Source organism: Carassius auratus, chromosome 24 (genome assembly GCF_003368295.1).
Source record: "Carassius auratus strain Wakin chromosome 24, ASM336829v1, whole genome shotgun sequence".
NCBI classification, from domain to species: domain Eukaryota; kingdom Metazoa; phylum Chordata; class Actinopteri; order Cypriniformes; family Cyprinidae; genus Carassius; species Carassius auratus.
In genome coordinates this window covers 21,249,029-21,276,481 of record NC_039266.1, presented here as the reverse complement: position 1 = coordinate 21,276,481, position 27,453 = coordinate 21,249,029, and the positions used below count along the sequence as shown (strand labels likewise).

The window sequence follows — 27,453 nt, the reverse complement described above, 5'->3', positions numbered from 1 at the left end:
ACTCCATCATCACTCCAGGATTTCATTACCACTTCAGTGTAAACCGAGATTTCCCCAAATAATACATGCCCTTTTGTACAGCTGATTAAAATCATTGCTTCCTGAACTATCAATATGTTGTAATACTGTTTGTGGTATGGAAATCTAATGAGTTATTGCTCAAATGCACAAGCAAACATTTCAGATCTCTTTTAAAGCATCTGTAATGAATTTAGTTTGTGATTAATACTAACATGTGGCCATAATGTTCTCACCTAATGATGCTTTATTTGCGTCTGATGCAGCCTGGGATGGTAACGCTAGCCGGCTGTGGATGTAATGGTCTGCTGATGGTCATCTCAGATGAGATCGCTGTGTCAAATGAACGCGGCGAGGCTCAGCTGTGGTCCGTCTGATTCAATGGACACGTGCCTAATTTGATCAATAGCTCTTTCTCCAGAAATATTGTTGTATGGGCTTGTGAATATTTGTCATGATGTTGTTTGTTATGTAATGTTATGCTGAACTCGCTGCTTGCCAACACGAACATGAACATTAAAGGAAGCGCAGGGTTTCAGTACAAGCTTTATTGATCACATACCGTATGTGCACCACACAAAATCATTTGGATTCAAATAATATCATATTTACAGTGATGCACTTACAGTCCAAGTCAGTAGGGGTTAAAAGTTATTGTGAAAAGTGTACACTATTGAAAGTCTAGTCATGAAACTGAAAACATTGTTTTAAAAAAGCACAGTGCATTTGCTGTTAATGTGATTTTTGCTTTTGAATACAATGTATACCTGAAATATTCCTGTAATATTATAAATCTGTTTACTTCTTTAATGCATGTTACTAGTTATGCTTATTTTATCTCTCTCTATATATGTATATATGCCTCATGAAATATGCCAGTATTGCAACTTTAAATAATTCCAATTAAAAATAATCATAATAATAATAATAATAATAATAATAATGATAAAAACGACATCAATAATTATATAATTTCAGAATTAATAACAATAATGATATTAATAATAAAGAAAAAAATAACAGATGTTTGTTTGCGGTGTCAAACTTTTCTTTTTTTCTTTCTTTCTTTCTCTCTCTCTCTCTCTCTCTCTCTTTCACTTTATTTTCCTTTATTACAAATAAAATCTGCATGCTTATTTTATTTATGTAAATATAATACACTTATTTTTATGCCTCAGAAAATATGCCAGTATTGCAACTAAGTAATTCCAGAATTTAATTTTCTTTTTGTGACATAATATTATATCTTCTTTATCTTTTTGTTTATTTATAATAATATTTTTTATATTACGTTCAATTTGTTAAATGTACATGTTTATTTTATTTATTATTTAAATATAATATGTTTTAATGTTTATATATTTATTTTTATATTTATATTACATTGTTTATAAAATTTGAATTTGTTTATTTATACATTTTGGATAATGCACATCTTATTTTAATGTAAAATATATTCTGCTTGAATTAATTAATTACTTCTTAGTTAGTTATTATTAGTTATTATTGTTTTGTCTCATAAAATTAGCCATTATTGAAAAGATAAATAGTTCTACAATTTTGTTATAAATAAATAAATGTTTAACATCACAGATCAACCAATGATGTATTCACAGTCCAGTCCAATCAAATCCTAATAAATGAAGCAGGTCTTGCTCCACATTTTTATCTGAATATCTCATTGCACTAAGAAATTATTTTAGAAAGATTATGTAAGCAAAAGGCTGGAAATGCCATTTCATGTTGAGTTTATGGCAACTCTCATTAACATGCCAAGGATAGCTAGGCTGCTTGTCAAGATTTAATATGAACTAATATTTCTGTCTTGTTCCTTGCATAAATCTATCAGAAGATTTTAAATATAGCACATAGACTCATATTTGATATGCTTTTTTGCATCTTTCTCAAGCTTTAAGGATATATTACATGGGGGGGAAATGGTGTATAGAATATTAATCTTCAGAATATCTCTTTCAGTGTTTTTTGGTTTAAAAGCAACATGACAATGTTTTCTTATTTTTGTGAACTGATCCTTGAAGAGAGTCCAGCAAATCTCGAGTCAGTGCAGGTATTAAACCTGAGGCAGGTTGTTCACGCTCTGTGAGTGACAGAACAGGTCTGTTTCTTCTCCTGCTTGTGCTCCGAGTCACAGAACAAGGCCCTGGGTTTGAAGAAAACAGCATCTGTTATTTACTGATACAGACAGACTCACTCGTCTCCCGGCAGACTCTGTGTTTAGGGAATACAGAAGCAGCCGAGCAGCGGTGCAACTCATTTCATTTCTCCCCCAGCTTCTGACTCACTCAATCATTCGGACGGAGTGCCTTGGGTCTCCCTTTAGCAACTTTAACTGGGAATCTGCTTTGATTACTGTTTGTGACTAACATTTTATATATTGCTGTTATTAACAGTACGTTCCTGGGGGAAACACTTGTTCGGTTCGGATTTGTGGTGTTTTCGGTGTAAGTTAATCCAATTCGTGTGCTTTTTAAGGAGGCTTTCATAATGTATCTTTTGCACTAGCAACATCTATCATTTATGAGCACTCAGGTTAGCCTTTATCTACGTGTGCGAACTGTGGCCACAAGGTGGCGCTGTTATCAAATGGATATGTGATAGTGTTTAAGATAGTCTGTGAGAACTGCAGGGAATGTTTGCTCACCCCGATTCTGGGTTTGTTTGCTAAATAGGTAAATTTGAATTTGAAGCTAAATAGGTTTTTCGGGTTGACCAAGGAGATTTGAGGATTATTGAAATTGATTTAACAGGTTTTTTTTTTTTTAGCACAGTTGTTCAAGATTATTTAAGTAGCTTTTTTTTTTCGTGTAACTGAAAAATTTAAATATTCTTTGAACATATAACTAAATAACTGGCTTTTTTTTTTTACACCATGAATACTTCATGTAAATATACACACTCGAATACCCATTCATAAATAATGTAATATAATTATAAACTAATAAATAAAAAAGACTTGTGATGCAGCAAAAAAACATTTATTAAAAATAAAAACAAATAAATATATAAAAATGTATTATATTTTTATTATATAATGTAAAGTTTTATATTTTATTATATATATATATATATATATATATATATATAAGAATTGTGTGTGTGTGTGTGCATATAAACACATTGCATTGTATAATACTGTATGTATACATATGTATGTATAAATTAACACGTTTTTAGTTAATTATATACAATTATAATTAATTAATTTGAGATAAAAACGTATATTTATGTTTGAATAGGAAATGGCTTTGAAACTGAATTTTAAAAACAATGCCTTCAAAAGCAATGCAAAAGTTTGCCAAAGATGTGCAAGATGTGTTCACTCCTGAAATATGAGTATAGAGATGAGGATTGTGAAGGAACTGATTCGTCATGCTGTGTTTTGTATTATTTTTTCTCCAGCATTTGGCATATGGTCTTTAATCTGGTCTCCCAAATGTTTTTACGTGATTTTCATCTGAGCAGTACAATGCTTAAGAACCTTCGAAACCGACCAGTTGGACAGGTGGCCATCTAAAACCAACAAAACCACATTATTCTGATAGCCCTCGAATACATTTTAAGTGGGAAAAATCTAATCTGAACAACCTGAAAGCTTCTTCCTATCTGTATAAAGTTGCAGATAAATCCCTCTGTAGGCCACAAACTGCAAAGCTGCGGAAATCGATAGTTGCCACAAAATGTTTTTTTTCCCTTCAGCTCATTGTAAATAGAGATAAATCAGCTGCGATCCCTGCAGAGCAGTTTCAGCATCACTTATTTCCAGCTTAAACAGAAGCATCTTCACAAGAGGACGGCTCGTCCTTGTCTGAATCCGCTCGCTCGGGTTCATTCTGATACTCGTTCACTAGTCTGAGCACAGCCTCCTTGTAAAGCTCAGACACGTCTGGGTGTGCTTTTAAAATTTCATCGCCACCCCACCGCAGATCCTTGACATGATTTAGTGATGTGCACCGTACGGCAGACCTGTTGAAATGTGAACGCTGCTCCCATCAAACCGCTCCGATCTCTCACATGTGCACTGGGTTGATGCACTCAATAAAACTGCTATCATGAATTCAATAAAAGTCTTGGATCATGGGCTAATAAAAAAAGGAAGGATTATTCAGGAATCCTAGAAATCATAGAAAATAGCTCTAAAGGCCCGATTTTATTTCTCGAAAAAAAAACTAAATTTAACATTTTCATGTTTTATATACGTGTGTGCATATATATAAAATGTTATTCATTTAGTTTTAAATGTTGCAGCTTTAAGTTGCTCATCAAACTAACAATAACTTTACAAAAAAACATTGTTAATTGAAATAAAATAAACTTTTACTGAAATAAAATATTTCATCTGTTTGCCAAGGCAACATTCCTCATTTTAATTTAGTATCTTTCTTTTCTGTATGTACTAAAATAACCAAAGCATAAAAAAAGGAATAAAAAGTTAACTAAACTTAAAATGAAAACAGAAAATATAAAAATCTTGAACATTCCACATTTTTTGCACACGGAAATATTCATTTATTCAGTATTGAATTCTAAGAAATATTTTTGCTGTCATATATTTTTGCACCAAAAAAAAAATAATTACTTTTCCTCAAAAGGGCCTTAATCTATATTAGTTTCCCCTTTTGAAACATTCATATTCACAGCTGCACACATACAAAAGAATGGCCATTTGCTCTAGAGACGCAGCCGTAGTGCTTATTGCTCCACTCGAGCTCATTAAAATTCTGTTTTTAAATTAGCGCTTAAGCACATGTATTTTATTGAATGAAACCTCATATAAAGTTCACACAGTGCCGCTTTAATGGATTTCTGCATTACAGAACCGGCAGACGTCCTTCGGGACATTAACAGGATGTTCCCTGAGAAAAGGTACGCTGCTAATTTGAAAGCAGATGAAGATTGTAATTCACAGATGTTCTGTAAAGGCCGGTCATGTGGCTTTTATTCCCTGATAACTAAAGTTTGGAGTGCTGAGGTTTATTACCAAACGGCTGTAAATCCTGCACGTGTGTCAGTTTTGCACTTGGCGTTAAAGCATTGATTTGTTAAATAATCGAAACCGAAGAGAATCGAAACGTTTGTCACTTACTGATCCACTTCAGCAGTATTTCAGCAATAATTGCCCTTGATCAGCTCCAATAGAAGATCCCAGTCTGATGGCTCAACCATCTTCATATCTCTTTCAATTACCATTATTATTTTATCTGACTGTTGGTGTAGTTTAGTGTTATAGATCTGGCTTTTAAGCCCCATTTGGAGTGATTCATGAACTATCATCACTGTACCGTTAAACAAGGCTCTTAACCCTGAGCTGTTGTAGAGGGAATCGTCCTTGTACACTCATGGCCAAAAATATTGGCATTTTTCTCAAGTAAGTCATACACATATATTTCCTTGATGCAGTGGACCTAAACCCCACAGATAATAGTCTAGACAATGTTATCGACACTTTTGATTGAATGTTCGGTTGCTCTGCCTTTGGACTATAACTGCTATGAAACGCTTCCCACAGACACCAGAGACATTCCTACATCTCTCTTCATTTTTATTCAGCAAAATGCTCCAGGCTGTCTATTAGCCTCTGTTTTCAGGTCTCTTCGTTAATATTCAATTAGATATAGATCTGGATTCATTGTGTGTCACTTCCGAAAAGGCTAATGATTTGTTTTGAAATGCATATTAAATTCAGAGTTCAGCAGCTGGAATAATTACAGCATGATCAGGCCAAGATGCAATGTGAGAACCTTTTCTGCGTTGATTTTGGGGGTAAACAATATGGCAAATATGGGAAATTAATCAATGTTTCAATCATAGCTGAGAGTTCTTATTTATTGGTAGCTGAAAGCATGATCAAATTTGGCAGATATGGAGAATTATGGCGAATATTGATATTGGTGATATTGTTTTGGCCATGATTTTTTTTTTTTTTTTTGTCAAAATAAATGTAAAAAAGCTTCTGTTAAGTGAAAACTGTCATGGAAACTTTATTTATTCATCTGAGCTTTAATGTGGTAAGCCAACTCTATCTCACGACCAATTCGTACATATTTTACGAGGTGGCTTATTCGTACGAATTTGTATGACCTCACCAGTACGATTTTATACGACCCCAGTGACGGTTCGGATTAGGGGCGGGGCTAGGTGTAGGTCATTCGTACAAATTCATATGAATTGTGCAACTCGTAAAATACGTACGATTTGGCAACAATCGTATGAATTTGTACGAGTTTGGTCGTACGAATTCGTACGAATAAGCCACCTTGTGAAAAATGTACGAATTGCCGTGAGATCGGGTTGGGTAAGCTGTTTTTGGGCAAATGGCATCAGGTGAGAAAGTTTGAGAACTGTTCATTTCAGTTGGGATGAATTTTGGCAGTCGGAAAGCATTCGTTTTGCACTGTTCAGGTGATTAAAATTAAATGAGCAAAACTCAAGTTGAGAAATTGAGCTCTCAGGAATAAGATAACGGTTTTGGTTTATGTCGATGTTTATACATGGTACCAGAAAACTGGATGATTTTTGAGGTTCTTGCAGATTTGCCTGTCAAAGACAAATGAATCCATGAGGTTTAATGATCCTAGACCGGGGAATATTGACTGTGGCTCCAGTGTAACTGGGAGAAAATGAGCTGCCGCTGAGAGACCCGGCTCTCATCTATATTTATACCAACGTGCAGTGAAACATGTTACCTGAGCAAGAAATACCGATAGTTCTTCATTCCTGGAAGTCTGGAAAATAAACACTACAGGAATGGAACACGGCTGGAATATTATGGAATAATGATTCTGTCTTTGACTGAGATATGCAGCTACTATAAGCAGCTGCAAATTTTATTGATTAGAAGATTAATTTAATCTCTTTTCAGCTCTAATGAGCTCAAGAACCAGTTTCATTTCTGTCAAAAGTGCATGAGCCAGACAGACTTTGTAATTAGGAAGAAATATGCACGGCGGAGATTGTGGGTCAGGATTTTAGAAAGACACTTATGTTTGTGGCAAGCAAGCAAATATCTACAAGTAAGACTCTGTATTTGCCATTTTGTTTTGTTATGCCTATAAAATAATCTTTGTTTATTACTTAACATAAATTTTGGTCATGACGTTTATGGGTGTTTTGTGCAGTTTTCTTGCAATGCTGTTTTCCACACTAGTTTATTATTGTGGCTTTCTCTAAATGGCACACCGATTCCAAACAAACTGTAGCTGGTCTGATGGTTTGTCTATTTCTAAGTGGGCAGTTCTTTATTGAGATTTCTGCAGGTCTTAAAAAAAGTCTTTACATGTTCTAATTCACCCTTCCACAAATTAAGGTCTTAAAGTCTTAAATCAGAGCAGAAAGTCTTAAATTGATAAAGTCATGGCATTAAATGTTGCATGCATTTCTAAAAAAGTCATATATTTTTCAAATATCTAACCATCTTTAAAACAAGATTTGCACTGTAAAATGGCAAGGATTAACTTTTTTATGTATATTATTATGTTTTTTTTTTTTTTTTTTTGTAAAATGACTTAAAAAGTATAATGGAGGTCGATTGGAAGTTTTGTTTTTAAACTGTGTTTGCCATTACAACTTATTTTGTGCTCCCTAAATTTACATATAAAATACTGTTGCAGTTTATTCCTTAATCTTTTTTTTTTAATTAAGTTTTCTTTACTAAAGTCCTAAATTTACCTTCAGAGGAGCTGCAGAAACTCTGTTTATGCAGATCATCAAAAAGTCCAGTGGCTGATCAAATAAGAGCATGATAAACTGGGTTGGTTATTCTGGGGCTGCTCAGACATATTGGCAAGCAAATGAGGGCAGAATGCAATCTTCAGAAACTGTGATTTGCAGTGATAAATAGATAGAGAGAGATGACGATGTGTTCCAGAATGCCCTTGCGTTGTTTTGGAAGACATTCAGCTATTTACCTGGTGCAATTCTCGATCAGACAAATATTTCTTTGTTGGCATTCAGTCACATTCAGCTGAAGCTGATAATGTCACTGAGGCCTGAAATACATTTTTTATAGGTCATATTTATGGTCATTCTCTTTCAGGAAGGCGAGGACGTTATGGAGCAAAGAAAAATAATAAAATGCAAGCATAAACAGAGATTTAACTGGGCTTTTATGGTGGATAATATATGAAAATACTTGCCTGGTGTAATCAAATGCAAAAGATTGTAGTCTGAGATCACTGAGATCAGATTTCTTCCACTATGCATTTCTCCAGTTTAATTTGAATAATATTTTAGCAAATTTTATTTCAACCATAATTCGCGTGAAAAGATTGACATCAGTTTCAGTGTTATGTATTTCCAGTCCCAGATATTTAGTGTGATCTCTGGCATTTTTGGCCCCCTACTGTACACATTATAATAGCACTTTATGATGTCCCACAGGTGTCAGCACAGGATTTTATAGAAATAAAACATCAGCTGCATGTCCACTGCATCAGTTTTGCATCATGCATAACCAGTAAACAACAGTTCATCTGAGTTCATTTGTGTTGAGTCTATCCAATAAAGCGCATAAATATTATACTAATAACCCGATATATGTCCCATGAGACATATTAATTAAAAAAAGGCCCCTAAAGCATCAACGAAGACAGAAAAAACAAGCGTGATAAATGACATACCCTCCAGGAATCTCGTGCGCTCTTAGTTGGTCATTTTTCTACTTTAATACAAGAAATATGTAAGCTTCTGGGTCTCCCGATTGAGAAATGCAAGAAGCAGGGACAAATGGATCTATATGCCTGCTGCAAATCCATCGACAGGATCATTTGAGCCGAGTGGGAGGGGCTGGGCGCTCTCACACAAAGGGGAAAGCAACAAGAATCTGCAGCCAGCCTCATAGTTGTTCTGTCCAAAAAAAATTAAGGCGAAGAAGAGAGAAGAGCTGAAGCATGAGAGAGAAAACTCAGTCTGATCTGTTGAAGTGCAAAGACAAATCAACCTGAGGATCCTGGAGAAACTGCGCTGTGAATCAGATTGAAATTAGCTGCATTTGTCTTAATAAGCTTTGTTGGAACAGCTTGGTAACGTACATGTCTTTTTTGCCTGTTTGTATTTTTAGTTTTTCTTTGGCATGGACTGGCATTGATGCAGAATATTCAAGCTTAATGAATTCATTAGGATTTTTCCCATTGCTAATTTGATGAATGTGTTCATCAATCGCAGGATCACGTTTCTACGTTAAGACCGAATGCATGATGCGTTTTAAAACTTTGCATTCTGTGTTCAGAGTTTAACAACACTATGGAGGATTTGTCTGCATCCAATCAGGAGGAAATAAACAAAGACTCTCTGATGGATGATGCCAAGAGACGCAGCAGCCGGCAAAGACTCAAAATGACTTTAACCCACGGCGCTGAGGACGCTACGACCGCATTTGTTCTTAGAACAAAAGTCCATGGGCTAAAACATGCGTTCTCGCCATACAAATCTAAAACCCAACGCTTGTTTTGGCTCCTGGCTATTTTTGTCTGCTTGGGGCTCCTCTTCACATGGTCATGGAATCGAATCCTGTATCTTCTTTCCTACCCGGCTGTGACCAAGATCTACATGGTTTGGTCTCACAACATGACTTTCCCGGCCGTTACATTCTGCAACCAGAACCTCCTCCGCGTGTCCAGCCTCACCAAAGCTGACCTCTACCACAGTGGCTACTGGATGGACATCATGCACCTAAATCACACGGTCAACCGTCAGAGCGTTTCCATGCTCAAACTCAGTCGACACCGCGAGAGGATGCTGCGTCTTCTGGACTTCTCCAACTACAGCCCGCCTCCTGACTATCAGCTCAACACCACAGAGATGATTGACAGGCTGGGCCACCAATTAGAAGACATGCTGCTGGACTGCAGGTTCCGGGGTGAAAACTGCACTTACAAGAACTTCGTCCCTGTATGTAAACAGTGCTTTCACCGTAATCAACAGTTGTTCGTACTTCAGATGCCACATTTGGAGTTAACATCCATAAGTCAGTAAAGCAATTCACAGTTGTAATTAATTAGACTACCTGAATAAATCTAGCTGAGGGGTTTTTCTTTAGTTTCTAAGAATGCCTAGTTAAGTCTTATGGGAATAGTGCAGAGCAAGGTGTTAAAGTGGGTTAGAAATAATAGTGATTCCCATTTTAACTGCTCCGAGTCTATCAGACGAGTTCGCAAAAATCGTTTCCACTGCATTAACGTGTGTGTGTGTGTGTGTGTGAGTGTGTGTGGGTGGCTTAATCTTACACAATCACGTCTAGTTTAGGTTTCACCTCAAAATCAAAGGGGAAATTTTATATTTATTAATTTACTATTCATTTATATTAAAAAATCTAATTATATTTATATTTTGCATAAACCTAAACATAATAGGCTTTTAAAAAATAGGGAAATTCTTTTTTTTTTTCAGTTCAATGTAGTTCCCATTTTTCTCAATAACAGTAGATTATCGTTACTGTAATACATCATTTAAAGGTCCCGTTCGTGATACCATGTTTTAAACTTTAGTTCGTGTGTAATGTTGTTGTTAGAGTATAAATAATGTCTGTAAAAATCTAAAGCTCAAATTTCAATGCCAAGCGAGATATTTTATTTAATAGAATTCGCCTACAAAAAACTACATCCCTCTAGTTCCTGCAGTAATGATGTCACTAAAACAGTTTTTTGACTAACCTCCGCCCACATGAATACACAAAAAGGGGGCGTGGTCTTGTTGCGCTCGCACGGAAAAGAGGAAGAGCTGTGTTTGTCGCCATGTCATCGAAATGCTGTTATTTCCATCTCTGATTCCAATCATCTTTGTTTGGCCTTCCCAGGGACGCTGTTCTTGGAGATTAATGGTTACAATTTATGTTTAACTCGGTTCCCGAAAATTATAATCCACTTGTAAAACTATGTGCAGCACATTTTGCTGAGGACAGCTTCCTCAATCTCAGTCAGTTTAATGCCGGATTCACACAAAGATTATTCTTGAAAGATGGAGCAGTTCTCTCTTTGTCTGAAGAAGGCATTGTTTATGGACCACAACCGGTAAGTGTATTTTATTATTTAAGTTATTCTGTAACTTATTACACAAAGGGCAATGCTGTTTAGCTTTGTTAACTAGATGTTAGGGCTGTGCAAAAAAATCTAATGCGATTTTCTTGTGCATCTCGTCGGTAAAAATGCTCCTGTGATTATAAATACATCTCCAGCATGCACTACGTGCATTCTTTTACTGTCTATGGTTCAGATCAGGATTGCCAGGTTTTCAAAACAAATCCTGCCCACTTGCTTCTCAAAACTACTCCAAAACTAGCCCAATCGCATTACCAGGAGGGCAGCGCGCGCTCAGCTGCTGTCGAATCACAACACAGGAACCGCTGGCCCAATCAGAACTCGCTACGTACTTATGAAGGAGGGACTTTATAGAACAAGGAAGTCATCAGCCTGTTTTTATGACAGTCAAAACAGCGGTATACAGATAGGTGAATTGTGTGAAAAATACTGGGTTTTTTTACACGCGAAACATGAATACGTTATATTGCACACTGTAAACACAATCAAAGCTTCAAAAAAGCACGAAAAACGGGACCTTTAAAATAAATACAATCAAATAAATAAATATAGTATAATTAAAACTACTGTTTTGTATAAATAATATAATGTACATAAATATATAACATGAAAGTGGCAATGAAAATACAGTATATGATAAAGTTAAATAATATGAATAAAGTAATTTAAAATTAATGAATTTCAGTGTAAAATATGAAATATGACTTAGTTTGTTTTTTATTATATATATATATATATATATATATATATATATATATATATATATATATATATATATATATTATTTTTTTTTTTTTTTTGGGAGGGGGGTATAATACGTTTTTTTTTTTAATTCTTTTGATATGTTCATTTATTATTTATTTATTTTTTTTAATGCATAATGAGGATTGAGCTGCTCATGCTTATAATTCACGTTTTCATTCATTTCATTTGTAAATTGTTCTTTTCCAAACATCAACCTGCAAAATTGCTGGCTGCATTTGTCATCAGAATTAATTTTCTTTTTTCTTTTTTTTAATGTTATATTTTGTTTTGTAGAAATGTATGGCAGGTTTAGAGCACTGTTAGCAGAAACCCTGAGGCTAAAAATCTCAGTAACATCTATTGGCACAGAAACTACACTCCGACAAATTTCTGTGTAGAAGACGCATGAATTATTAAAAAGCTCTGGGTGCTTTGCACAGATGTGCTTAAAACCTGCCTTCGGGTAAACTCCTTTACTCAATATCTTGATCTCCTTTTTCTCCATTATCAGATGGAAAACCAATCTACCTCTCATAATCCCCAAATCCCTTCCAGCGTTTAAGCATATGAAATTTTAGGCATAGCTCAAATCTGATGTGAAATCAACATGACTGCTTTCCACGAATCCGTGCTCACTTGCAGATTACATATGCACAAAACTCTGAATCATCAGTCTAAATGAGTTCTCGCCTGGTGCGCCGCGCGCTTCACCCTTCAGAATGAATGAAGTTAATTACTTGGGAAACAGGGAAGAGAGAGAGGCTTCAACTATTGTTCGGAAACAATGTGCTCATTTGGTGTGTTTTGGTAAACCGTGAACTCAACACGGCAAACACAAATCCTCTGTGATGCAGCGACATGCTGACAACAACGGTTCGTCTCTGCTCCAAGCGCTTTCATGTTAATTGAGATTTTGAGACAATCAATCTTAACCTCACGTCTCACTCGTCAGATGCTGGATAAGAATGTGATAACAGCGATTGTAGCTGTGAAAGTGTCTTATGTGTTCTTTTTTAAAGGTCACATGGACAAGTGCACCACTAGTGGCACTGAATAACATGTTAAAAAATAAAGAGATTTTTACTTTTTCATTTCTGTGCTTTTCGGGAGGTTGTCAGGGTGTTGCTGTGCAGTTTCTGGCACATTTTGTTTGTTTCTCTTATCTGACAGAGTTCAGTTCATGGATCTCTCTCATAATGATCTGATGATTCGAATCAGGTGCGTTAAATAAGGGAGATATACAAAATGTGCAGAGCACTGGAGTTGAGATCCATTGACTGTACAATGAAGAACCTGTAATAACACTGAATAAATGAATCATATGTTCTTTCAGTATTGTCAGATGTTCTTTATCTTCAGCTGCCCTGTTTTCCCTTTAATTATCCTCCTTTTATTCATCCTCCTCCTGCTGAAAGGCCACAGGGATGAAGCAGGCAGAATGTAGCTGTAGTGTTTTGTGTGCTGTGGAGTGTAGAGGTCGAGCTTGTGAGCGGGAGACAGTCCTTGTTGAAGCCCCGGAGCCTGAAGATCTCCTGCTCATTAGTGTCACAGTGGGGTCAGGAAACCATGACTGAGCTCATCACTGTTGCTGCTGTCTCTCTCTGCATCACTGTCAAAACACTGCCAGGACCAGCAGATTCTAGCCAGCTATTATCTACAAAAGGATAAAGCCTGTTCTTTAAATTGCTGTCAGTTCCTTACAGTGAAAGTGTGTCCACATTAACCCTAATGTCACCTTTTTTTCTTTTTTTTATTGTCTTGCTTTGAATATGTGAGGAATTGTGATCATCATGTCATCTACATTTTTTCTCTTTTATGCTTGCACCTGGATTTATATGATCATAAATACAGTAAAAATGGCAACATTTTAAAATAGCAAGTACAATTTAAAATGTCTTTTTTCTGTTTGAAAATATTTAAAAATGTAATTTTTTTCCTGTGATGCAAAGCTGAATTTCCAGCATCATTACTTTAGTCTTCAGTGTCACATGATCCTTCAGAAATCATTCTAATATTCTGATTTGTTGCTCAAGAAACTCAGGCATGCAAGTGCAACTCCTGTCTCTTTAAATGTGGTAACATCAAATTCTCCAAAAAAGATTACGATTAAATGTCATATTTGAAATCACCAAAGAAGTCTGACAACAATTGAACAAATGTGTCATAAATGTTGTTACTTTAGCTCAAGTAGCGTTATAAAAAGCTTAATATTCAGGCTAGATCAGCCAGTGTGCACGCACAGTCTTAAGAGCATGTCTCAGAACGCTGACTGTCTCTATAGTAACCAGGACGCTTCTTACGGCAGCTGCATTGACGCGCTCACTTTACCGATTAGCGATTGGCTCAATCATTTAGAAGGCGGGGCTTTCTGCGATTGAGCCTTGCATTTTTCCCCATTCAGAACTACTATACATTTCATTCTCCATAAATCAACAAGCGTTTGTTTTGACAGTTTGCCGGCATGTAACTATATGCGCGGTTGTGTGTTGGTTTTATCGCTGCAGAGTGAAGTGCTTCAGTGACTGTCGCTGCTTTGCGTTTTTCTATGAAAGCAACAGATGTATGCTTTCAGTTTAAATGGAAATCTTATACAGTATTACAGTTAGTCGATCTAAAATGGGGATTGTGTATTAATAGCTGTCATCCATGTCGCTACTGTATTTTTTATTTTGGTCGTGCATGCGCACCGCTGGTTATCAATGTTGAAAACAGTTGTGATGCTTCATAATTTTGTGGGAACCATAATGTTTTTTTAAGGTTTCATTTAAAATAGAAATCTTTTTTAAAGGTTTAGTTCACACCAAAATTTAAATTCTGAAGCTACGAGAATAGTTTTTGTGCGCAAAGAAATGTTATACGTTATAAATGTGTTAGTTTCTCTTAAAAAAGTCTAACCCCAAACTTCTGAACAGTACTATACAGTATTACCATATATAAATATCATTGGATATATTACTATAAAAATATCATTTTAAATATTAGACTACTTTTACTGATTTATTGTGATTTTATATTGACTATTTTTATGGTTTGTCCATCCACAGATTTACACAAGATATGGGAAATGTTACACGTTCAACTCTGGTCTGGATGGAAACCCCTTGTTGACGACTTTAAAAGGTGGAACAGGAAATGGGCTGGAAATCATGCTGGATATTCAACAGGATGAGTACTTACCGGTTTGGGGTGACACAGGTGAGCAATATATTTCTCATCATTTATTTACCGTTGAAGACCCGTCATTTTATTCATATTACTAAAGTGTTTCTTCAGTGATGGACTGGTGGTATCAATTCAAAAGTTTCCGACAGAAAGTTATCAAATATCCAAACCTGGTGTTTTCAATGACAGCTTATGACAACATGCATCATTCTAGGTTTGAAATGCTGCCACATTTGAAATAACATGCACAACTCCTCAGTTGAATTATGTTCCAAAAAGTTGTGTTTCAGAAAGACAAGATGCATCATATCTGAAGGAGCTGATATGCAGCATTGCACATTAGCATAATTCACCCATAAGTGGTCGCCCCAAAATGATTTCATTTGTGGTTGAACATTTAGATGCGGAGATAACAAGGTTAGGTCTTTTTCTTGGTCGTTTTTTACCGAGTACACCTGCCCCATTACTGCTGCGTTCATTTTCTGTGACACGCTGCAATTTTTCAACATAATCATGCACAGAAAATAAATACGAAGCAGAAAGAGTAACGAATGTCCAAGTGCAATTTAATCATCTGTAGATGACATGCGGTCAGTGTTCAGAATTGATGTACTTCTATGCTAGGGGAGATTATGTATTTATAATCTATTAATCTTGGTCGTTTTAATGGCTCTAGAGGAGACCTTTTATATCCAGAGGCAGTGACGAAACATGTATTGGCATTCTGGATAAAGTAATTATAAAGTTCATTATAAAGTCATTATATTTATGCCTCCAGGCGGTAGGCATCAAATCTCCCGCTCTGTAAATAATCTTGTTTAATGTCTCCCTGCAGATGAAACCTCGTACGAGGCGGGCATCAAAGTTCAGATCCACAGCCAGGATGAGCCGCCCTTCATAGATCAGCTGGGATTTGGTGTGGCCCCTGGTTTTCAGACTTTTGTGTCTTGTCAGCAACAACTGGTACCTAATGCTAAACATATGGCATTTATCACATTCATCAGCTGTGCCCTGCTTACTCTCCATCCACACCATCATCTCTTTAAACCCAGAGAAAACCAGACCCTTTTTTTTTTTTTGCCGCAGAACACTATCCTTCACAATTTCGGGTTTAGAAAGATTGATCATATTTGCACAAAAATATTAAGCACCAATTATTTTTAACATTTATGAGCAACATACATTTATGCAACTTTAATGTATACAAACTTCTGTGTAAAGTGGCAGAAATATACTGGACAATGATAATTGAATTTTTTTTAAAATGCTTTATTATGCATTTAAAAATATATTTACTATTATTATTTAGTTGAATTTGAAACATTTTATTTTTTTGTTAAACAGTTGTCTTATTTAAATACTTTTTTAAACAATATTTTGATAAAAAAAATTCTTATTTAAACAATGCAAAACACTTTTAAATATGTGTTAATTTGTGCCTTTAAAAAGTAATTTGTTTCTATTTTTTGTGAATTACATGGTGCATTTAAAATTATTTAATTTACTTATCTGCTACATTTTTAAATAAATGTTTAAATTGAAAAATATAGACATCTTTAAAACTCATTTAATTCAACTATATTTTAAACATAAATTAAATAAACAGTTTTAGTTCATTTTAATTACATTTGTTTATTTTTAGTTATTTTATTTTAATCATTTATCTTATTAAAATACTTATTTAAACATTTTAGTTGAAAATATTCATGTATATTATTTAAATTTTAAAATGAATGTAATAAACTTTTAAATATTTCTGTGAATTTTTGCATTTAAAATGTGATTTATTTCTATTGCAAGTTGCATTTAAAATTTGTTTATTAATTTATTGTTTTATAAAATTACACTAAAAAAAGTTTATAAAAATTAGGTTAAAAAAAATGACTAAAGTGGTTTCATGCCTTTCAACCGTTTTAATACAAAATTAAATTAACAGGTTTATAAGTCTGTTTTTTTTTATCTTTAAAGAATATTCATTCATCTTAAATGCTTATTAAAATATTTTATGAAATTTCTGTATTTATTTCCATAACTGAAACTGATTCATTTATATTCACTTTTAGTGCTGCTCCTAGTCCTCCAGAGTGTTTCTGTTATTGAGTTGATCATATTCATGCAAGCAGTGTTTATTTTTATGCATGGTTGTGTGCACTGAGGTCATGTGACTCCTCATGAGTATCTAATTCAGTTTCTAGGGAACATTAATTGGCAGGAGGTCAGGAAAAGCGCTCGTTTACAGGCTTCAGTGGATCAAAGGCAAAAGCAGCTCTCACGGCCAAAATCAATATGTCTTCATTCATCGGCCCTTAGCAATAGATCAATTAGCTGAAATAATCAAGTGCTAAAGGCAACTGCACGCTCCTAATCTTGCTTTCAATTTACTGACCTGCATTTTCTGCTTCCTCTACATTTTTAACTTCAGAGCACTCAGAATCCATCATAAACTCTCTATTGCATGACACTTTTTGCAGGCGACTTCAAAAAGTGACTTCATTTAATGGGAGGATTATCTCCTCGACTGGTGCAATTAGATATGCAAAACGATATGAAATCCAATTTTATTTTATATGATTCTTATTAAAATGCTCTTACATTTAATAAGAAGAGCATAATATAATTTTAATGACCTAAGAAATGTGCAACAATGTTGTTTCCAGTTACTGAGCCACTGCTAAGCCCCGCCTTAAAATTATTACTGGCCAATCCTGTCTTAGCAACTGTTGCTGACCACAATTAGTCAAGCTTCTTTGTTCTTTTCTAGTGGCTCTGCGTTTGTATCATTTTATAAAAATGATCCCGAAATGTGTAAAAAAAAAAAAAAAAAATTATATTATTTAAGGGTATTTCAATGTTTATAATAATTTAAGAGTGTAATCACTAATGTGAAATTATTTATTAATTTATTTTTTAATTATCTTATTTATCTATGTTTAAGTTTTAAAAGTGTATTTATTTTTACATTTAAAAAATATTTATTTAATTTGATTAATTTTCTAATTCAAATAAACATATTTTTAATGTATATTTTTAAGTTGTTTTATTATTTTAAAAGTAAAAAAATAAAATAAAATAAAAATAATAATATATATATGTAAATGATGCACACACATTAACTATAATATATACTAAAATATATATAATAATAAAATATAATAATAAAGAAAAAAAGCAACAGTGACCAGGCATAGGGTCAGTTCGCGTCTGTGGTTTTCTTCAGGTTTCACTGATTTTCCAGCATGTTCTTTCTGTGAAATCTTGCACACTTGTTTATCTAGGCTGTGAAAAGTGGCTGATTGCAGTGTGGGTTTGATTGTATTCCGCTGGTGTCCTTTGATTGCTGCGCTCTTTGGCTTGGCTTAGTCTGTTTTGATTTGTTATTGAACAGCTTTATCCTGCCTGTAATGAATCAAACTTTGTTCTAGCTCCAGTATCTTCCTCCGCCGTGGGGCGACTGCAGATCCGAACCGATGGACTCTGAATACTTCACCACCTACAGCATCACGGGCTGTCGCATCGACTGTGAGACCCGCTACCTGCTAGAAAACTGCAACTGCAGGATGGTGCACATGCCAGGTGTGGAGACAGCACATTACTGGTCTTCACATTAACTCTACTGCTTTAGCATTTTAACTCTATTACACAGTAGAGTATGTTCTGAATATATTACAAAAATACCGCATGGACATTTTATTTCAGTTCCCATATTAACAATTTTCTTTGATACATTTTTCATTGTGAAGGTTGTGCAGAACAGGTTTTTTCTTTTTTTCTTATTAATAAAGACAGTCCTCATTCTTGCTTATTCACACTTACAGATTTTTTTTGTTATTTTTATAATTTTATTTTATTTATCTCTTTATTTTATTACATTTCTCCACACATTTGCTTATTTACACCAACATTATTTTATTATAAATTTTTTGGATGTTTAGTTTTATTTTATTATTTTATCTTATCTTATGTTATTATTATTTTTTTATGTTTCATCTCTCCAGATGCTTGCTTACTCACACCTACTGTATTTTATTCAGTTGTATTTTATTTAAAAGGTTATTGCCAATTGGAAAAAAATATTGTATTTTCTATTTTTTATTTTATTAAATTTTATTATATTTTTTTATTCTTTTATTTTATTTATCTCTTTATTTTATTAAATCTCTCCACACATTTGCTTATTCACACCTACAGTATTTTACTCTCAATTGTACTTTTTTTCATTTGACAGTTAATTTTTTTGGGATGTGGGGTTTTATTATATTTAGTTAATTTTTTATATTTTAAACAGGTCATGAGCTATATATATATATATGTGTGTGTGTGTGTGTGTGTGTGTGTGTGTGTATATATATGTATGTATGTATTTTTATATATATATATATATATATATATATATATATATATATATATATATATATAAATATATATTTTATTTGATTATATTTTCTCTCCACATGCCTGCTTACTCTCACCTTCAGTATTTTAATCTTAGTTGTATTTAGTTTAAACAGGTTTTTAACAGTTTTTTTTCTTTGATAAGTATTTAGACATGGAGATTTATTAACTATTGTGTTTGGTTTTATTATTTTACTTCACTGTACAGTTTATAAGCAATTTGAACAATGTTTTGTCATTCTTTTTGCTTTCTATCGCAGGCACCTCAACCGTCTGCACACCCGAACAGTACAAAGACTGTGCTGATCCAGCTTTAGGTCAGAGGACCTTTGTGTATTTTTATAATAATATTTATTCCTATCACTACTAAGCAATGTGTAAAACCATGATTTTATATGATTTCTTAAAACATGCTTATTCTAATTTTTATATAATAATAATAATAATAAAAAGAACAATCATTGACAGATTTTCTAGTGGAGAAGGACAATGATTACTGTGTTTGTGAGACGCCGTGCAACATGACTCGATACGGTAAAGAGCTGTCCATGGTGAAAATACCCAGCAAGGCTTCGGCCAAATATCTCGCCAAGAAGTTCAACAAAACTGAACAGTATATTGCGTAAGTTTACATTCACATTTAACATAGTTACACATTGAATTTGATTCCATTTCTGAATTAAAAAACAAACAAAAAAATATATTATCATCTGGAACAGCCATGCATTGTGTTTAATCTTACAGGGATAACATATTGGTTCTGGATATCTTTTTTGAGGCTCTGAACTATGAGAAAATTGAACAAAAGAAAGCATATGAAGTGGCTGGATTACTTGGTAAGAGTGCAGAAATTTCACAAATGCTACACCAATATGGACAATTGAGTTGTCTTCTGCTTGGTTCTTTATGATATTTTTCTATTCTCTCAGGTGATATTGGAGGTCAGATGGGTCTGTTTATAGGAGCCAGTGTCTTGACCATATTGGAGATATTTGATTATTTATATGAGGTCTGTTGAATTCTTGATGGCTACTTCCTAATTTCTTTTCATGTGCTCATGGTTACAAATAATTAGCTTACAGTATATTTTATAAATGTTGCAGGTTTTTAAGGACAAAGTGCTGGGGCATTTTCTACGCAAGAGACGGCCACATCGGAGCGCTAGTGACAATCTGGTAATTAACTGTGCCTCCTGTGATGCTCTGCATGTGGACATGCAGACATTATGTTGCCACAAAAACAGGTTGTGTGTTTTGTTGATATTTGTAGTATTTCTGTTCGTTTGGATTGTTCTCTGGAACACTGCATGCATCTACTTGCCTTTTGTCTTTGGCTCAAATTCTGGGAAACGGTTGATGAAGATGGCCTTTCCACAAAAGACATCGTCTCATGTTTGAATAAGGACAAAAATCGAGACAAAACGGGAAAGATTTGGAAATGTTAAGGGCGTTCATCACCCTTCGCTCGTGGCAAACCTTATATCCGACATAGATCAAATCAGATTTAGATGATCTGTGCCCTTCATTAAATAAATGAGGACTCATGTGACCTAATTAATATTCACAGCCCAGCTAACAAGGTTTCGCCAACCCGATCTCACGGTAATTCGTACATTTTTCACAAGGTGGCTTATTCGTACGAATTCGTATGACCAAACTCGTACAAATTCATACGATTGTTGCCAAATCGTACGTATTTTACGAGTTGCGCAATTCATATGAATTTGTACGAATGACCTACACCTAACCCCGCCCCTAAACTTAACCGTCACTGGGGTTTAGACAAATCGTATAAAATCGTACGAGTGTGGTCGTACAAATTAATACGAATAAGCCACCTCGTAAAATACGTACGAATTGGCCGTGAGATAGCGTTGGGTTTCGCTCTGTCCTTCAGATCATGTCTATGGTTATACATTGGTTGATTTTGTTTATGTAACTTTTTATTTATTTTATATGAAGAAGTGGAGTGTAGACCGAAAATTAGGGATGTTCTGTGTTCTTTCGCATAATCATCAGAGGCTGTCGGTCGAGCTCTTATAAAGAAAAGTACTTCGCTAGGACTCTTATTATGGTGATTTTAGGTTGTTTTTGAAACGTGACACAGCCGTGTTGATGTTGTATGATAAAGAGCTGTTGCAGAAAATGAGTAAATGATGACCAAATGTTCCCTTTTATTTTTTATATAAGCAAATTGCAATTTGACTGAACACTTAAATACTGGACCACAACATCAGCGTCATTCACCATTACTGTACCATATCATACCATAGCAGACAAAATCATGTACCCCTTCCCAGCATGCACCAGGACATCCCTGATCATACATTAGAATACACTGATAAGACTTTAGCATTGACATAGTGAAATTAGTCTAAACTTGGTATCAAAAATGTTTACCACTATAAAGTACGCTCATGATTTCGGAATAATAATTTATATTGTGTTTTGAAGTTATTATCATCCATTCAAGAAATTTGGTTAAACATTTAACTTGAAATAATTTACTCAAAACGCATATTTTGGAGAAACGACATGATTTTAAACAGTTGGACCATTGCTTTTCAGCACGCTATTATTTTGTCATAAATCTGGCGATGGCCAATTCATTTTCAAATCAAATAAATGACAAATATTTCAGATATATTTTTATATAAATATAATTACCGTATTTTCCGGACTATAAGTCACACTTTTTTTCATAGTTTGGCTGGTCCTGCGACTTATAGTAAGGTGTGACTTATTTATCAAAATTAATTTGACATGAACCGAGAGAAATGAACCAAGAGAAATGAACCAAGAGAAAACATTACAGTCTACAGCCGCGAGATGGCGCTCTATGCTGCTCAGTGCTCCTGTAGTCTACACTGAAGACATAGAGCGCCCTCTCGCGGCTGGAGACGGTAATGTTTTCTCTTGGTTCCTTTTTCTTGGTTCTACATAAATGCGACTTATAGTCCAGTGCGACTTATATATGTTTTTTTCCTCATCATGCCGTATTTTTGGACTGATGCGACTTATACTCAGGTGCGACTTATAGTCTGAAAAATACGGTATATTTTTAAATATATTTAATGAGTAAATCTATTTAAGTATATGTATTAAATGAGGAATATTCAGTTAGATGTGAGTTGGAAGTGAATTGGCCTCGGCCTGGGTTTGGTCATCTTCATCTCTTTCCATCATGTTTATTCCAGGATTTCCCCGAGAACCCCATCAGCCCTGGTGTCACGCCTAACCATGTCCCCAGGTAGCGCCGCCATTAATTATTCACACCATTTTGAGTCTTTTCCCTTCGTGACATTTAATGTCAGTAGTTCTAGACATGCACAAATGTCACTGTTACGCATTCTAAGATCCCTTTTTCAAAACCCTGTAGCTTTCAAGATGGAGATGATGTTTTGCAGAAGTTCAGGTAAAACGACACCAATAGCTTTCTTTTGTTTTTATTCTCAGTCTTCTTTTAATTTCTCTTTTCCTCCCAACATGTTTTGTTTCTTTTTCCCAAAACTGTTGCTGTTTTACATCAAATATATATATATATATATATATATATATATATATATATATATATATATATATATATATATATATATATACAGTACCGTTCAAAAGTCTGGGGTCAGTGAAATTATATGTATATTAAAATATGTAAAATATTAAAATATAAAAAGTAGAAAATTATACTGCTTGAAATTGACAGTAAAGAAATATATAAATTAATGCAAATATAATTCTGTTTTACATTAATTCAAAATTTTACATTTCTATTTATATAAAAGAAAAAGAAAATCCTGAAACAAAATGTTCACCAAAAAAAAAAAAGCAACACAATTGCTTTCAACATTAATAATAATAGTAATAATAAATAATAATAATAATAATAAATATTAATAATAAATAAATATTAATAATAATAATAATAAATATTAATAATAATAAATATTTCTTGAGCAGCAAATCAGCATATTAGAATGATTTCTGAACAGACTTTTCATTACAGAAATAAATGACATTTTACAATATTTTAAATAGAAAGCAGTTATTTTAAATAGTATTATTATGTATGTTTAATATTTGGGCGAATTTATGTTTACTGTTTTTTAATCAAATAAAAGCAGCCATGGTGAGCATGAGAGACATCTTTTAAAAACATAAAATCCTACGAACTCCTAACTTTTGAACAATAGTGTATATGGTCTGCGAAAACGATTAGCAAAAATGTTTCTCAATCTTAAAGAAAGAAAAAAAAAGTGACTTTTTAAGTTAAGATTACTTAGTGGAAATATTTTCGTGTTACTGAATTTTCCAGGTGTATATGGTATTAACAGATGTAAACGCTTCCAGCCTGGTGAAGATATGGTCTGGAGACAGGAAGTGTTTTCCTGTTAGATGATGAAATGATTCCCGCCGACTTCTGCTTCCGTATAGTGCCAACACCAGGACATCATTATTATATGAGCAACCTCATACTGTATGTCATACGGAAAGGTCAAGATTTAGATTTGGTTGAAGCTATTGTTGTGCTGTTTTGAAGAATTTGATGATTTCTGATGAATGATGAAACAAGGTGGAAATGTGATGGAAAAGGTCGTCTTATACGAGAAAGATCCCATTTATATCGCTCTAGCTGTGAATATGGCTCATTGCATGAATATTTAACGTACCCACAAGAAATACATTTGTAGTCACTGTATCAGACTGTGATCCAAGAACTAATTTGAATATTTTTGTGATAAACAAAGCAGTGTTATAGGATGATATAGGAAATGATAAGCGGAGAGGAGCCAAGCGTCCCAGAGCTGCAGCTTTATTGGTTTATTTCAGACAGAGCAATTATTTTCACCCAATGACACCTTTCATAAGTCTGTCGACAAGCTTCGGCTTATGAAATATGAAAAATAAGCCTACTTGCAAGAGGAATTACAGTTGCAGTGTTTCTATGTGAAACTGCTGTTTTTATCTTTTTTATCTTATTATTTGCAGCAGTCGAAATACTGAGGCTTTTTTTGAGACATTTGCAGTCTCAGTGCAGATGAAACTCTGTTATTAGCATACTGTATGTGATGTGCTTTTAATTTTCACAATTGATTTTTAGTTCATCCTTTGGTTCATTAAAACAAGCACAAATTACGTGCACAATGATGCAAAGTCTATGCTACACATTGCACCTGGGCAAATATGTAAAACAAAATCTATTATACAAATGAATTACAAACATAACAGCTTATATGTATGTATTACATTTAACAATGACTTTACTATAAATTCAATGGGGAAGGTAAAGCCATAGGTTTATGCAGTTTGGTCCAAATTTGAGCCTGAAAGGCTAAATGGCTTCCGTAGTTTAATTGTGATGAGACCTGTGTTCAATAACATCACTAGATGCATCTCTTTGTGCTGTCATCACAGGTCTACATGCAATGAATCATTTCTATGCATCCTGCTGAGTTGTGATTGCAAAGTTCGCTTGTAGATTTCCAGAGCTATTGAAACAAAACTAAGAAAACTTCTTCTTTCCCCACTCCCCTCCATCCATACCCATGATTTTTTCCCCTTCTTTTTATCCAACTTGACATGCATTCTTCATTATTGATGATCTGTTTGCTGCCACAATATATTCCCATCCCCTTGTTTATTTCACTCCCATACTCCCTTCCATTGTTATTAATGGGTGTCACTGACATGAATTCATCTCAACCCTCATCTGATTTCCTCGTATCGCTCCCATCCCCCCAAATCTCCCGTTTCCTCTCTTTCAGAGCACATGCGACACACTCCGGAGTCACTCGGACAGTCTCGGATTCGCGCCGAACGTGCTACCTAGTCACCCGGCTGTAGGCAACTTCGAGGAATTCGCTTGTTGATGACGCAGGCGACGGGACGGTTTAGGACACGACGGAAAACTGTGAAATATATATCATACTGACTCCAAAACAAGTGTAAGTCCACGAAAATGTACATGTTAAATAGTTTAAAAAAACAACAACAACAAAAAAAACAGCTGAATATCATCATCAAGTACAAATAGGCAACACTTCCTAAACAAAACTCAGGTTTTATTAACATCACAGCCGCTGTTTGTTTGACATTGTGGAAAATCCTGGTGGATTTCATGCCATTTCTTTTCGGACGATTTCAAACGTATAAATACTGTGACGGTGTTTCATCCGAGAGAGTGTTTTTCTCTGTGCTTTTCTGAATCCTCTACGAAACACTGTGGGCCTAATTTGATCAAGCCGCCTTAAAAGAATCCGAAAAAGAAAGCATTTTAATATTGCACAAAAATTGTTATAGATACAGTCGGTTTGGCCAAGGTTTACATCTATTTTGGCACTTTTTTTGTACAATAATCGTGTGAGCTTTAACCGCGGTTTGACTGAATTCAGCCCTGCGATAGTACTCGAAAACATGTAATCATTCCGAATGTTTGTCTCTGTTCATATTTTGTGTATATAAGTGCAATAATATGCATAATGTGTTAAAGAAAACCATATATAGATATATAAATATATATATTACCTTCAAGTCTTAATTATTAGCTGTCAGGTAGACAGAAGGAACCAGATGCTTTCGTAACAACCTGAGTTACCAGCAATCATGCCGTTTTATTTCAACACGCTGATGTTACTCTATTTATTTCGCAGTTATGAGATGGGATATTATTGAGTACTATTTAGATTTATGAATGACGCATTTCATGTGTAAAGCTTCACTTTTCCAATCCCACATGTGAATCCATTCATCAGATTGTTTCCTCCAGGAGCTAATTCATTCTCTTAAGTGGCAAAGACTGTATGCGATGTGTTGATGTGAAAATCAAATCATCCGTCGCTGAAAAGCTCTTGACGAGTTACACGCTCGTATTAATTATAATGAGCATTAAAAATAGATGACAGTTCCACATCCACTAGAAAATATTCAATTATTTTAGATGATACAGTTGAAAAACAAACGCTTCGTTTTGATTCGTTTATGTTTTGGGGGTCAACCTAGAAGTTACAGGTGTCTTCCTTTCCTTGCATGAACTGCTCAGATACACATGTTCAAACATAGCCCAAAATGTGTCTGGACACTAGAAAGCAATAGTTCACCCAAAATGAAATTGTGCTGATAATTTCATCATCCCTCAGGAGTTTGTTTCTTTATAAGAAGAGATTTGGAGAAATGTAGCATTCCATCACTTGCTCACCAATGCAGTGAATGGGTGCCGTCAGAATGAGAATAAACCACTCCAGTCTATCAATTCACATCTTGAGAAGTGAAAAGCTGCTGTGCGTTTGCAAGAAACAAAACCATCATTAAAATGTTTTAGAACTTCATACTGTTGCTTCAGGCTAAAATACTCATCCATAATCAATAATAACAAACTTTATGGAAAATAGACTGGTATTTTAACCGGAAACAACAGTTTGAAGTAAAAAATGTCTTGGATTTATTTATCACAATTTTTACATGTGGATTATTGTGATGTTTTTATCAGCTGTTAGGACTCTCATTCTGACGGCACCCATTCACTGCAGAGCATCCATTGGTGAGCAAGGGATGGAATGCTACATTTCTCCAAATCTATTCCATTGAAAAACTCATCTATATCTTGGATGGCAAATTTTAATTTTTGGGAGAACTTTTCCTATAAAAATGTTTGAATGTCATTGCATTAGATAAAAATGATCAAACCAAGGGGAATTTATTTTAAAGAAACATAGCACAAGCACACTTTCAAAATGAAGTTGTTAGGTGTTAAATGGTAAAACAATAGATGCACTGTGCAAAAAGAAGACAAGGGGGATTTCATATCTTAATGGATCATGTTCATCATACATGTGATAGACTAAATTGATTTTTCCAAGCCCCCAAGGTGTTTTTAGTTCAATACAGTAACATTTTTGAGTGTCCAAGTATGTTTTGGGGTGCTTCAGCTTCACTGCAGTACATTGCAAAATGTTAAAAGGCAAATATCATCTTCCATTATGTTTTCTGCACTTCAGCTACAATGTATTATTGTATTGTTTTATATAAACTACAATGGGATTTCTAGTACAGGTATCACAATTTTAAAACAGATAGTTGTGACATGTAAATGA

The 27,453-nt window shown here is 34.4% G+C and overlaps 1 protein-coding gene across 1 annotated transcript in view; it reads left to right on the top strand.

Moving 5' to 3' along the window:
• Positions 1-26,897, top strand: part of LOC113042622 (acid-sensing ion channel 1C-like) — a 69,642-nt gene extending 42,745 nt beyond the window's left edge. Inside the window, 11 exon segments of the mRNA XM_026201603.1 lie at positions 14,858-15,008; positions 15,811-15,938; positions 18,398-18,548; positions 19,628-19,684; positions 19,836-19,989; positions 20,112-20,203; positions 20,297-20,376; positions 20,471-20,542; positions 22,564-22,616; positions 22,746-22,781; positions 25,129-26,897. Coding sequence (XP_026057388.1) covers positions 14,858-15,008; positions 15,811-15,938; positions 18,398-18,548; positions 19,628-19,684; positions 19,836-19,989; positions 20,112-20,203; positions 20,297-20,376; positions 20,471-20,542; positions 22,564-22,616; positions 22,746-22,781; positions 25,129-25,207 — 1,053 coding nt within the window. The 3' untranslated portion in view covers positions 25,208-26,897.
• Positions 26,898-27,453: the final 556 nt, after the last annotated feature.